This window comes from Egretta garzetta, unplaced genomic scaffold, assembly GCF_000687185.1.
Source record: "Egretta garzetta isolate BGI_Z169 unplaced genomic scaffold, ASM68718v1 scaffold426, whole genome shotgun sequence".
In the NCBI taxonomy this organism is placed as follows: domain Eukaryota; kingdom Metazoa; phylum Chordata; class Aves; order Pelecaniformes; family Ardeidae; genus Egretta; species Egretta garzetta.
This window is the reverse complement of record NW_009259977.1, coordinates 2336669-2348555: the sequence shown is the minus strand read 5'-3', so window position 1 is coordinate 2348555 and position 11887 is coordinate 2336669. Positions and strand designations below refer to the sequence as shown.

Below are 11887 nucleotides of genomic sequence, written 5' to 3'. Positions count from 1 at the left end.
CCGCCAAGCTCGGAGGTTTGACTATGATTTTCCTCTTCTCGTTTCTCGGCTCAGGGGTGCGCCGAGGTTTTTAAGCTGACTCACAGCCCCAAGTAGGTCAGTATCTGCTCAGCTGGAGCCTGTTTCTTTCCGTGGCTTTTCACATGGGTAACCCATCTAGGGAGGCTCCTGCGGAGTTCTTGGGCTGCCGAAGCGCTGGTTATTGCTCCGGGAGGAGGGCTTGGGGGACGGGGCTGGCATTTAAACTGGGTTTGGTGGATGGCGGACTGTATTGGCAGTGTAAACAAAAAACAAAACCAAAACTGGCTAAGCTCTGCATTTAAATTTAGGGCCTAAATTCTGACAGCGTCTTCTTGAGCTAGAGCTTGGGCTTTAACTTCTCAGCATCTTTGGGAGGTCTTGCCTTTTGCATCACTCCCAATTTTAAGACCTGGCAATAATGAGTGAATATCCATTGGAGTTAACCGCCAGACTTGGAAACCCTGATGCTACCTTGGGAACAAGTATGTCAGACTGAGTAACTAGCAGCTCCCGAGTTCCCCAGGTTGCAGGGTGGGCGCTGCGCCTTCCACGCAGGCTTTGCTCCACTGGTGGGTGGGTGCGTGCCCTGCCCATGCTGGCTGGACCCGGCTGTGCCGCTGGCAGCGTGTGCCAGGTGGGCAAGTCCAGTGGGAGCAGGAGTTACGGGGGGCTTGTGGAGTCACAAACTCGCTGGGTATCCAAAAAGCCATCTGTGTGCAAGGCACGTAAAAAGTGAATGTAGTGTTTCTTATGAGGCAACACAGGGATGTTCATCTGAGTATTTATGTGCAGCCATTTTTGAGTGACAGCCATGTCTGAAACTGGAATTTTCCACTCTTTTCTGCAATGAAAAGAGTAAACCAAAACGCTATGGAGAAAAAGCGTGAAGCATCCCTTTTCTGAGGGAGCCTACCGTTAAACTGTGCTGCTGCCTGCTTGCCTTCAGTCTCCAGCATGCATGCGCTTATGTGATAACTTCCCATCTGCAAACCCTTTCTTCTTGGCGACCTGAGCTGTGCTAATGAACCGTTCCAGAAAGCCGAAGCGTGTGATTCAAAGGCTGCTGGTGTTCTGCTCTCCCCAGTCCTCTCTGCTTCAGGCATGAAGTCAGGAGGGACGCGTTACAAAACCGAGTGAAAATGAAGTCATTGGGCATTAATTTTGGAGCAGACCTGCTTGCATTGCAGCGATCCTGAAACGGTCGGTGTTAGCGCTGGGCCGGGGCGGGGGTTATGTGTCGCTTGGGAAGCTTTTCTGCGCAGAACGGGGTCCAAGAACGCCCCTCTCGTTACAGCAGCACCGGGCGTGTGTGAGAACACTTCTGGTCTGCTCGCTGAGTGGGCAGGCTGGAAAGGTGCAGCTTAGCTGCAGATGGGAATTCAGAACAAGTATTTGTGCTTTGTGGATGTTTTCTCAGTCCTTCGTTTAAACTACATTTCAGAAAACGTTGCCTTGTGCAGTGTAGCTTGTTTGTTTGTTTTCCAAGAATGCAATGAGACTCTGGGATCATGGCCAAGGTTAGAAATGGTTCATAGGAAGAAAGCATTTTAAGTATGTGAATAATTCTTTTGACTTGAAGTCGAGGTTGTGTATTCTTCTGGTTTTCTGTTTTTTGTGGATTTTTTTCCAGTTAGTGTCTAGCATGCAAACAAACATGCAGTATATACAGCTCTTGTGACGGAGAGCATCCAAAGGAAAGTGTTTCATGTTGGGGAGCAGTTAAAAAGCAAGTGATAATTTTTTTTTTTTTTCTATCAAGGAATAGTGAGGGGATTTTTTTGTTTGTTTTGTTCTTTTTTTGAAAGGACTCTCCTGCTCCAGAGGAACACTCAGCAGGTATGGATGCTTTTCTCAGTAGTTTGTGCCTTCACTGTCAAATACCCCGTGCATGCCTACACTGTTGTGCCGTGGGGTGTTCTTTGCAGCGCTGTGTTTGATTTTACTTCCATCTCCCCTCCTTACCTCCTTTCCTTCAGAAGCAAGTGAAATGGTGGAGGTAGAAGGGCAAAAAGTTCTGGGCAGGACAGTTGTACCAGAGGGGCCTTACAGCTCCTGCTGCCCTGGGGCTGGGTTTGCCGCAGCTTTATGCCCCTGTCAGAACTCAGGTCTGGGTTTTGCAGCCTTGCTGGTCCCGTCGGTCTGCGGAGCTGAGGGCGGGATGTCGTCTTGGCTGCAGCCAGGCTGTGGGGCCTCTCCTCTCTAAAGTGAGCTCTTATCAGGGGTGGGCAGGACTGATCTGTTTTGGGAGAGTGGGGCAGGTTGATTACGAGCATGGTGACCCCTCCCTTTGGCACTGATGGAGGTGACCAAGCGCCGAGCATTGAGAGCCTTAGAGATAGAGTCAGTGGCGCAAAATGAAACAGGGGCTGAGCCAGCCCGCTTCAGACCAACATAGTCCCCTTCAGTGGTGTGCGAGGGCCTTGGGCATTAAGACAGCTGATTTCTGACTTGCAGAGACTGACACCTCCTTCCCTGCATGAGCATGGACCCATGCCTGAGTTGCAGGGCCCCAGCAATGGAAGACCTTGTCCTCTTCGTTTCCCTTCCTTTTTTTTTTTATGGCAGAGCCTCTTAGGGCTTGGTTGTTTCTTTAAGAACTGCGTATCTGTGAGTTGAACGGTGGAACCCAGGTGATTTACATCTGGAATTAGATTTGCTTCTTGGATCTGATTAAACATTTAACCAAAAGCAAATAGGGAAACGCTGCTGTTGCATCAGGGTAGCCTGCGAGCAAGAAACCTGCCCACAGTGCGTGCCTGGTACCTGGCCAGCTAGGGAGCCTTGCCTTCCACACAGAGAGCCTGTCTTCTCTCCGTGCACTGTGCAGGTTGTTTTTTCCCCAAATAATGGGCCAGATACTTCTGTTGTAGCGGTGTGTGTACTTCTGTATTTCTTCTCCCCCCCACCCCTTCCATTTTTGTCTTTTGGCTGTATTGTGGCCTTTTGTGCTTTTTTTTGCAAAGTCACTGTCCTGTGCTGACCTTTGTCCAACTGTTCCCTCTCCGTTCTGCTTTCCTACCCCTTGAAATCTTCTCTTCAGTCGAGGTACAGAGCTTTGCCCTCATAAGCACATCTCTCGGAGCAGCGTTTCGTCCCTCTGTGGTGCAGCTGTAGGGCACCAAGAGCCTCCTGTGTTGTGGGGCACGAGGTGACACAGCCAGGCACTGACACTCTGTGCTGCAGTGGCCTCTCTCCTCTTCCTCTGAAGGAGGCAGGTTGGGCTGACCATACCCTTCCTTCTCTGGGGCCATGGGCTGGGGGACCTGCTGTGCTCTGGGCCAGTTATTCCCCTCTCTGGACTAACCTGAGATTTGACCCTGAGGTTTTGGGTCCCCAGGTCCAGCGCAGCTGCGAGCTGTCTTCCTGCACACAGAGCACGAGCGGAGGCAGTCGAAGACGGTCACGCAAGCCAACATGAAGGTGGAATTACTCCCAGCCCTCACAGACAACTACATGTACCTTCTCATCGATGAGGAAACGAAGGAGGCTGCAATCGTTGATCCTGTGCAGCCCCAGAAGGTAATGCTGTCCGCTGCCCTTGTGAGCGGGGTGCTCACCACTGCGGCTCTGGGAGATCCTTCCAGGTTGCCACATCCACAAGAGAATTATATGCTGAGTCAGGCGTGGGGGAAAGGCAGGAAATACTGGCTGTGCATAGGTACAGACAAGGCTTCACGGGCACTCTGCTTCTGGGCTCAGGCAGCTTGTCCCTGATACTGACCTGATTTGGGGTTTTACCCTTAGTTTGGTGTAGTGCAGAAAAGAGGAAATGGGAGTGAGGGCTTGGCCATGGCTAGCTGGATCAGAGACCTCGTGTCCTGTTCTGTTACTGTGAGTTAGAGAGGGATCAGCTTTCTGCAGAGTTGCTGGTGTGGCGCTCTCAAACCTTGAGCAGCTGTGTCCAGATTACGCCAGGCACCAAGCGTGCCATGAAGTCATTTCACGCAGGTTGTAATGCTCTTGCTGTGCCCTGTGCCTGCAGGTTTTGGATGCGGTCAAAAAGCACGGCGTGAAGCTGACTACTGTCCTGACCACACATCATCACTGGTAACTATCTGCTGTAGTGGGATCCTTCTTCCCTCTGCATAAGCACAAGCAGTCAAGAATTGTTGCTTTTTTGGATCAAGTTGGTCTTCTCTAAGCAGAAGCTTAGGCGTGAGGAGAAGGATCTGAGCTCAGGAATTGTTCTCTTGGGCTTGCGATGAGCAGATGTGTTGTCTAGACTGCAGACTCTGTTTGTCAGTGACTTTAACCTTTAAAATGCTGACTTCTTCCAGGTGGCCAGTGAATAAATGTGTGTGAAGGTAGCTGTGGAGAGCAAGAGGGAGCACGCTCGCAGTGAGGTGCTAGGACATGCCTGTAAGGTGTGCTACTCACAGTCAGCAGTTGTGGGAGGATTACCTGGGTTGCAGATTAACTCTGCCAGGGACATGAAGAAGAATGTTTTGCTTTGGCAGTTTTGCAGTGCTGAACCTGAGTACCCTCTCCAGTGGGTCACAGTGGAGCCACCTCTGTGGCTGGAGAGCCAGCCCTGATTAGCCAGGACCAGCACGATGAGCCAATGCTGAGCTGTTTGGACATCTGTGCGCCTGCCCCATGCTGTCTTGCAGGACGCTGAGTTACATACCTCTCAGTTACCCCGATCTCTCCCTGTCCTAGTTACTGGAGAGTTGACCGTGAGCCCCTAAGGTTGGTATTTCCCAGTTAGGTATGAACCTGTGGGGCTTGTTCCCCCTCTCGCTTGCCCTAGTTACTGGAGAAATTATCTCCACTCGTGTTGATGTGGCATATCCTTTGATATGAGGACAGTTAGATACCGGGAGAACAGAAATTATCACCTGGAGGTTACCGCTGCACTGTGAGTTACAATGAATTTGTCTTCATCCCTGCCCAAATCCATTTTTTCTGGCCTTCCAGGGACCATGCTGGAGGAAATGAGAAGCTCGTAAAGATGGAGACGGGGTTGCGTGTGTATGGGGGAGACAGCAGAGTTGGAGCACTGACACAGAAAGTGTCTCACCTTACATCGCTCAAGGTAAAGGGAGTGAGCTGCAGGACTTGGCTGGGGGCAGCTCCTGTCTGTGTCACAGCTTTGGAGCTGGACCAGTGTGGTCCAACTTGAGTTAGTATCGTGGTCATAGCTCTACTTCTCTTGATGTAGTCAATAGTTTAACTACAGCTTTTGCCCTTTTCCAGCCCTAGGAACCATAACTCCTCTGTCTTGTTTTGGCTGATGATACTTTGTTGATGAGAACGGCTCAGACACCTGTGTTGCCTGGGGCACGCTGGGTGTCCGTGTGCTCCTTGACAGCTACCTTAACTGGGGTGGTTGACGAGTGAAAGGACAGGGCTTGTGCTCTGCACAGAGCCTAGTTAGCACCGAACAAATGCGAGCGGTCCTCTCTGAGTGACAGCTGAAATAGGGGGCGAAGAGAAAGTGGGCCAGCAGTGCTAGCTGCCTGCATTGCTTTTCCAGAGCTAAAGCAGCAAACCTCGTTGGAACCTAGCTGTTTGCTTACAGGCGAGCTGGCAGATGACATAAACTGCTATGAAACGCGCAGGCTGGCATGAATGTCACTGCTGGTCTTGCCGTGCACCTTTGGGGGGGCCAGCAGCAAAGAGGAGAGCACAGAAAAACGTGGGAAGGTGTGCAAATTAGGGCTGTGGGGGAAACATCCCCTTGGCCTCATGAATGTGTTTAATCCTTCCCTTTTCGTGAGCGTCATCCGCTTCTTCCTTTCAGCTTCATTTTTGTTTGGAGCTTTTTACACTTGATTAACTTTGTTTAGGATTTTGCATTGCTCTGGATCGTTTGCTCTTGCTGCCAACCAAACGCTGAGTCACTCTGCATGTAAATGAAAGAATCTGGCGGTTCTCTTTCTCACACCACCTGCTAGGAGGAAAACGGCCCCCTTCCAAGTCCCTGCTGTAAAACTCTCTTGCTGGACCCTCCCAGGAGCTAGAGCTGATGTTTACTGGCCAGCTACGTGAGAAATTTGCCTGTAGGACTACTAGACTGCTGTAATAGTTGCAATTCTATTCTAACCATACAGATGCTAGCAAAACAGTAGCTAAAGCTCTAGTCTTCTGCCTTCTTCTCAGGTGGGATCTCTTAATGTGAAATGCCTCTGTACGCCGTGTCACACTTCTGGACACATCTGTTATTATGTGACTAAGCCAAATAGCTCCGAGCCACCTGCTGTTTTTACAGGTGAGGAGTTGGGAGGTTACCTTGCCGGCAGTCTGTGTTGCAAAGAAATAAGCTACCCCTCTGCCTGTGTGCTCCTGACTCTGGATGTGCATTCATCCCGTACTGCCAGTGCAGCTGGTTAACATCCACATCTTGCCCCCGTGCCAGAAGCTACCAAGTGGTAGATGAAACTGGTGAAACCCCTCTGGGTTTGTAAACCATTGCTGGACACCCTGCAAGCAACATCAAGAGCAAGCCCTGGATGAGTCCTGCGTCTAGCAGTTTCTTCCTTGAAATGAAAGCTGTTGTTCTACTGTCTCAGGCTAAACTGTGGCTTGATTCCAAAACCTGTTGCTTTTCCGTATGTCTGTACTCATATCTATAAAAAAAACCCAAGCCAAAACCAAAAACCTGAGAGAAGAGAAGGTAGGGGAGTAAGAGAGGGCCAGTGCTCTGTCTCTGGCCGCCAGGTTCTGGATCCTGCTTTGGAGAGTAGGGTTCCCCCTTCCCTGGGATTGCGCCCCGTCTCCCCAGACTGCCATCTCATCCCTCTCCTGACGGGCGTTCTCCAGGGCTTGCACCAGCTGCTGCATGGAAGAAGTAACGGCTTAAGCAGGATTTTAGGGAGCACTGGGGAGAAATTGCAGAGGCGACTCATCTTTGTTCAACTTCCTAGCAAAGAGAACGAGTGTTCCTTGTCCTCTCTAGAAAGGACTAGAGGCTGCCCACAGGTAGGGAAGCACTGGCATGGCTTAGCCTGGTGAGGCTGTGGGGTTTCCCGCATTAGAAGTTGTGTTTCCCGCGTGGGTTTACGTAGCGCTGAGCCCACGTGGGGCAGCAGCGTAGCCTGGCTCTCCCCGTGCCTTCTGCTGAGCTGCAGTGAGGACAGCAATGGCAGGACTGAGCCCTTGGTGACCGTGTGTGCACACTTTGGTGTGAGGAGCCTTGTCTGGCCCTGATGCCATGTCGTGCCTCCCTTGCAGGTGACACGCTGTTTGTGGCCGGTTGCGGAAAATTCTTCGAGGGAACCCCGGAGGAAATGTACAGAGCGCTGATTGAGATTTTGGGCAGCTTGGACCCCAAAACGGTATGAACCACTCCTTTTGTCCTAGGAAGTTAACCAGCCAGAAACTACTACAGGCATCAAAGAAACTCTCTTCCTGATAATACTCTTGTTCAAAGAGAGAATTTCTCATGTGTTGAAGGAATGAATGCTTATGAGGAATTGTCTCAGTGAGGACAGCAATGGCAGGACTGAGCCCTTGGTGACCGTGTGTGCACACTTTGGTGTGAGGAGCCTTGTCTGGCCCTGATGCCATGTCGTGCCTCCCTTGCAGGTGACACGCTGTTTGTGGCCGGTTGCGGAAAATTCTTCGAGGGAACCCCGGAGGAAATGTACAGAGCGCTGATTGAGATTTTGGGCAGCTTGGACCCCAAAACGGTATGAACCACTCCTTTTGTCCTAGGAAGTTAACCAGCCAGAAACTACTACAGGCATCAAAGAAACTCTCTTCCTGATAATACTCTTGTTCAAAGAGAGAATTTCTCATGTGTTGAAGGAATGAATGCTTATGAGGAATTGTCTTTGAATAGCTGAGTCCTCTGGAAGGGAAACACCTACCCCAAAAACGTTTGTGCTTAGTGGGGAAAGATTAGGGGCTGCTTAAGCTAGAGAGCTGGGATGCCTGGGCTTTTTCATCAGGCTTGCTGTTAAATTGGCAGATGGTCCTGGCTGATAACTCCTGGCACTTCTCCTGTGCGTGTCTTCAGTGAAGAGTGTCACATGTCCTGGAGCGTTGACACTGTTGTTCGTGCTGTGCTGTAACATTGACGATGGTGCCTGGCGTTCCACCTTTCAGAGTTACCCATTGTCACTCTTCCTTCCTCTTTCTAGAGAGTTTACTGCGGTCACGAATACACGATCAACAATCTCAAGTTTGCTCGACATGTTGAACCCAATAATGTCAGTGTCCAGGAGAAGCTTGCCTGGGCCAAGGTAAAGCCTGTTCATCCTTTCCCTAGACTTGTGGGATGCTACCGTGGAGGCAGAGCCTCTCTGGGGAGGTAGAGGAGAGAGGACAGTATTGGGGAGGGAGTTCAGAGCCAGGAGCTGCAGTATGTTGTGTGTCCAGGGGAGCGATGGGTTGGGGAACAGGGTTTGTGTGTGGCCCAGAGAAGATGGTTTGCTGTCTGGTGGAGATGTGACCCTCCCTGGAAACTTCTTGGTATAATTACAGGCTGATGTCCATGTCTGTCTGGCAGAGTCAGCTCTGTCCCGAGTCTCTCCCTGTGCACCTCAGTGCCTTGCCTGGCTGCGTGTGTGGCCCTGGGAAGGGCCTGGCCTGAGGAGCAGCTCAGGCAGTTAGGCGCAGCACTAACGCTGTGTGGTTAGCATACAGGACACTTCTTGTTCACCAAAACGTTCCTCATCAAGCAGAAATCTCTCCTGTGTTGCAGGCAAAGTATGACAGTGGTGAGCCAACCATACCTTCCACCATTGCTGAAGAGTTTACGTACAACCCCTTCATGCGAGTGAGGTATGGAGGAGAACGTGGGTGTGGGAATGGTCCTTGTGTTTGGAGGGGGGATGTGGGAAGGAGGAGGTCTCCAAAAAAAAAGAGCCTTAAGCGGGAATTACTCTGCTGCCTCGCACGTTCCTCTTGTGATGCCTTCAAGACCCTCTTTAAAATGTCTGCCTTTCAAGAATAATGAATAAAATAAATAAAATGTACTTGCTGTCCTGGCAGAAGCTTGCCGCAGTGAAATTTGAAGGGTTGTGGTGAGCGTCCCCGCCAGTGCTGAAGTCCCTGACTCAGGAGACAGACCAAGCTTTCTTGTGTAATTACCTTCCTTCATCAAGCAGGTTTTGGCAGACAGGCATGGCAAAAGGTGCTGTTCAAGGCACAAGAGTGTTCGCAATTTCCTCTTGCCAATGAGCATTTAAACCAAGGGAGCTGATAAGCCCGTGCCAAAGCCCTGAGCCTTTGATCTTTAAGTTTCCCCCTGATGCAGGCGAAACATGATAGCAGTGACTTCATATGTGAGATTTTATCTTGCAGTCTCTGCATTTGCTGTCCCTGGTGTTCCTTCCTGGCAGGGAGAAGACAGTTCAGCAGCACGCTGGGGAGACCGACCCCATCCGAACGATGGGGGCCATCAGAAAAGAGAAGGATAACTTCCGAGTCCCGAAGGACTGAGCACTCTGCCTGGATCACTTTAATGTCAGTCTAAGTGTAATTTAGACTATTCAGATGTTTTAGGAGTTGAACTTTCTGTTGTGGTTGAGTCAGTCGTATTTAGGTTTTTGTTTTGTTTTAATTAAGGAAAAAAAAGAAGCACTTTGCCCTTGTTGAGATGTTCTACGACATATTTATATTATGATGAAGAATATTTATCCTATTGCTGGCTCTCAAACTGTCACATGTGTCATATGCGGATCATTTTGAGAGTGCTGGTATGTGGCTCAGAATCTGGGGCGGGGAATGGTCAAACCTTGAGGTCTAGGAAGGAGCTCCTGTTATTTTTGTAGGAGCCTGATGCGAATGCGGACAGCGGGACCAGGGTCCCAGATGCCTTCATTTAAAACAGAGACAAAATGCAGTAACTGCTCTGCCAGCTGTGAAGATTCAAACTTGTCTTCCATGCTGCTTCTTAAACGCTTCTGAGTCTGTCATTCCTGGCTCCACTAAAACCAGTTCTCAGTGACAGCCCTGCTCTGCCACTGCCAGTTTGGGGCTCAGTTTATGAAATACGCAGGGTGGCCTGGCTCTGGGAATGGCACACGGGGACTGCCCAGCTTTCCTCTTGTCTCCGACGTTCTTTGTCACGGGACTGCAGTAACTTTGGCATGCTGGCTTAGCGCTCGCGCCGTTGCTTAAACCCTTTCACTCTTAACTTACGCCTGTTTGCATGTACCTGCTTACCGCTCTTAAGCGTGATCCGTATGTTACTTGTACTAGTACCACACCAACAAAGAAGGGATTTGTCTGCTGGTTCAAAACCCTGAGAAGAACTTAGCTAGCGACTAGCTGCGTGTCTAACAGCGAGGAGGTCCTCCGTCAGACACCCTGCTGCCGATAGCCAGAGCAGCTGCTTTGTACCTTGCTGTGAGTAACGTGGCAAGTGAGCATTTCTGAGCTGGGTGCTGCTCCCCAGCGAGAGGACAGCCGTTCTGGTGGGCGCTGGCAGGAGCTGTGCTGGGCCTGGGAGCCTCCGGCTTACAGCCGATGCCATGGGCTGCTGGGGTCAATCACCCACCCTGCAGCCTCGCTTGGCCCAGCCTCTCTGCTGGAAAGGCGATGGTAGAAATGGTGAGGGTGTCCCCGAATCACTGCGTTACGCAGGGCTTGGGTCTCAGACCCCCTGAGAATCCACCTTAGCCTGGCACCTTTCTTTTTCTTGGTTGGTCCATGGGGCTTAAAAGCCGTCTCTGTTCTTAGACTAGTGCTGCACGACCCCAGCCTGCAGACGGCTTGAGAACTGTGGAGAGACAACTTCCCCTCCAGCTGTTTTTCTGATGGAGGGGGGGGAATAGTGTGTTGAAGTGAAGAAATGGGATAAATTGGGGGAAAAATCAGGTTTTCAGTGAGTGGGACACCGTCCTGCACTTCCCACCCTCCAGCTTGGTGTCTTTAAACAAAAGAGATGGGAGCGAGGGGTGGTAGGGCCCAGCCTTGCAGGCTTGGCATCTGCGTCTTTAATGCGTCTTCCTCTGAAAATTGTATTTTCTTCCTTGTTTCTTGCTCTTGGCTGCATGCTGCAGCTCTGCTCGAGTACGGGAGATTTTCAAACAAATGTTTTGCAGCTGAAAGTAACAAAAGATTCAAATGATTGTGCTTCCAGTTTCTCCCCCTCTCCCCAGTGCACGGTGGTAAGTAATGCCACGAGGGAGTCCGTACCCCCCTGGGTGTAACTGTGCTCTGCTGTTCCAGCCAGCAGGCTGAACGGCAGCGTATGAGTGGGATGCGGTGTAGCACTATCGCTTTATTTGCTTTAAAAAGGTAAATTTTATCTAGTTCAGAAAGAAAAAGCGGTACCTAAAACTTTACCATCTCCTTAACTTGAATGCTGCGCTGCTACAACGGAGCACGACTGTACTGATGGCTGTTTGGCAAATGAGCAAATAAATAACGGCTGTAAACCGAGCACCGCTGGGGCGGTCTGGAAGAAGGGGATTTCTTTATCTCATAATTTTATTTAATTAGGTTTTTTTCAGTACTAGCGATGGAAGTCAACCACCTGGAAGCGTCTTTCTACCTAATCCTGGGGTGGCCTGCGTGGCGTTTTGGGATCCCTTGGGGTTTTTATTTTATTCAAGGTCTTGCTACAACTGTGTTGGCTGTCTGGAAGAAAGGAGCGCGTCCGGCGCTTGTTTCCTGCTTGCCAGCACCGTTCCCTCCTTCACGAGTGGCGTTTGGGGGACTGTGGCCAGTCCTGAACCGGGGGGCTTGGGCATGGGCGGGCCCCCGCGCCTTCGGTGCTTTTTGGGCGGGTTGGCCCTGCAGCCCTGCCTTGGTCCTGCACGGGGCCCCCCCCGGGACCTCTCCTCCCGCTGAACAGCAGCGCCGGGGGGGATGGGCCGTGGGGCCCCGCACGTGGGTGTGTGGATACGGGGATCCAGGGTGAAATGATGGAGGGGGTTCACCCCTCCTGTCCCAGACCGGCGGCTCCGGGGGG

General features: G+C 51.1%; 1 protein-coding gene across 8 annotated transcripts in view; it reads left to right on the top strand.

The window, feature by feature from the left end:
- The first annotated feature begins 6 nt into the window (after window positions 1–6).
- Window positions 7–11887, top strand: part of HAGH (hydroxyacylglutathione hydrolase) — a 15977-nt gene continuing 4096 nt past the window's right edge. Inside the window, exons 1-10 of one of the 8 annotated variants that reach the window (XM_035895921.1) lie at window positions 7–96; window positions 1827–1857; window positions 3359–3540; window positions 4004–4068; window positions 4939–5056; window positions 6124–6232; window positions 7195–7298; window positions 8106–8207; window positions 8669–8748; window positions 9309–11352. In XM_035895921.1, the coding sequence (XP_035751814.1) occupies window positions 3436–3540; window positions 4004–4068; window positions 4939–5056; window positions 6124–6232; window positions 7195–7298; window positions 8106–8207; window positions 8669–8748; window positions 9309–9408 (783 nt within the window). In that variant the 5' untranslated portion in view covers window positions 7–96; window positions 1827–1857; window positions 3359–3435 and the 3' untranslated portion in view covers window positions 9409–11352. Of the gene's footprint in view, window positions 97–196; window positions 1222–1826; window positions 1858–2664; window positions 2849–3358; window positions 3541–4003; window positions 4069–4938; window positions 5057–6123; window positions 6233–7194; window positions 7299–8105; window positions 8208–8668; window positions 8749–9308; window positions 11353–11887 lie in introns of those variants that run through there. The other 7 variants (XM_035895924.1, XM_009640411.2, XM_035895922.1 and 4 more) reach the window with 7 other exon arrangements.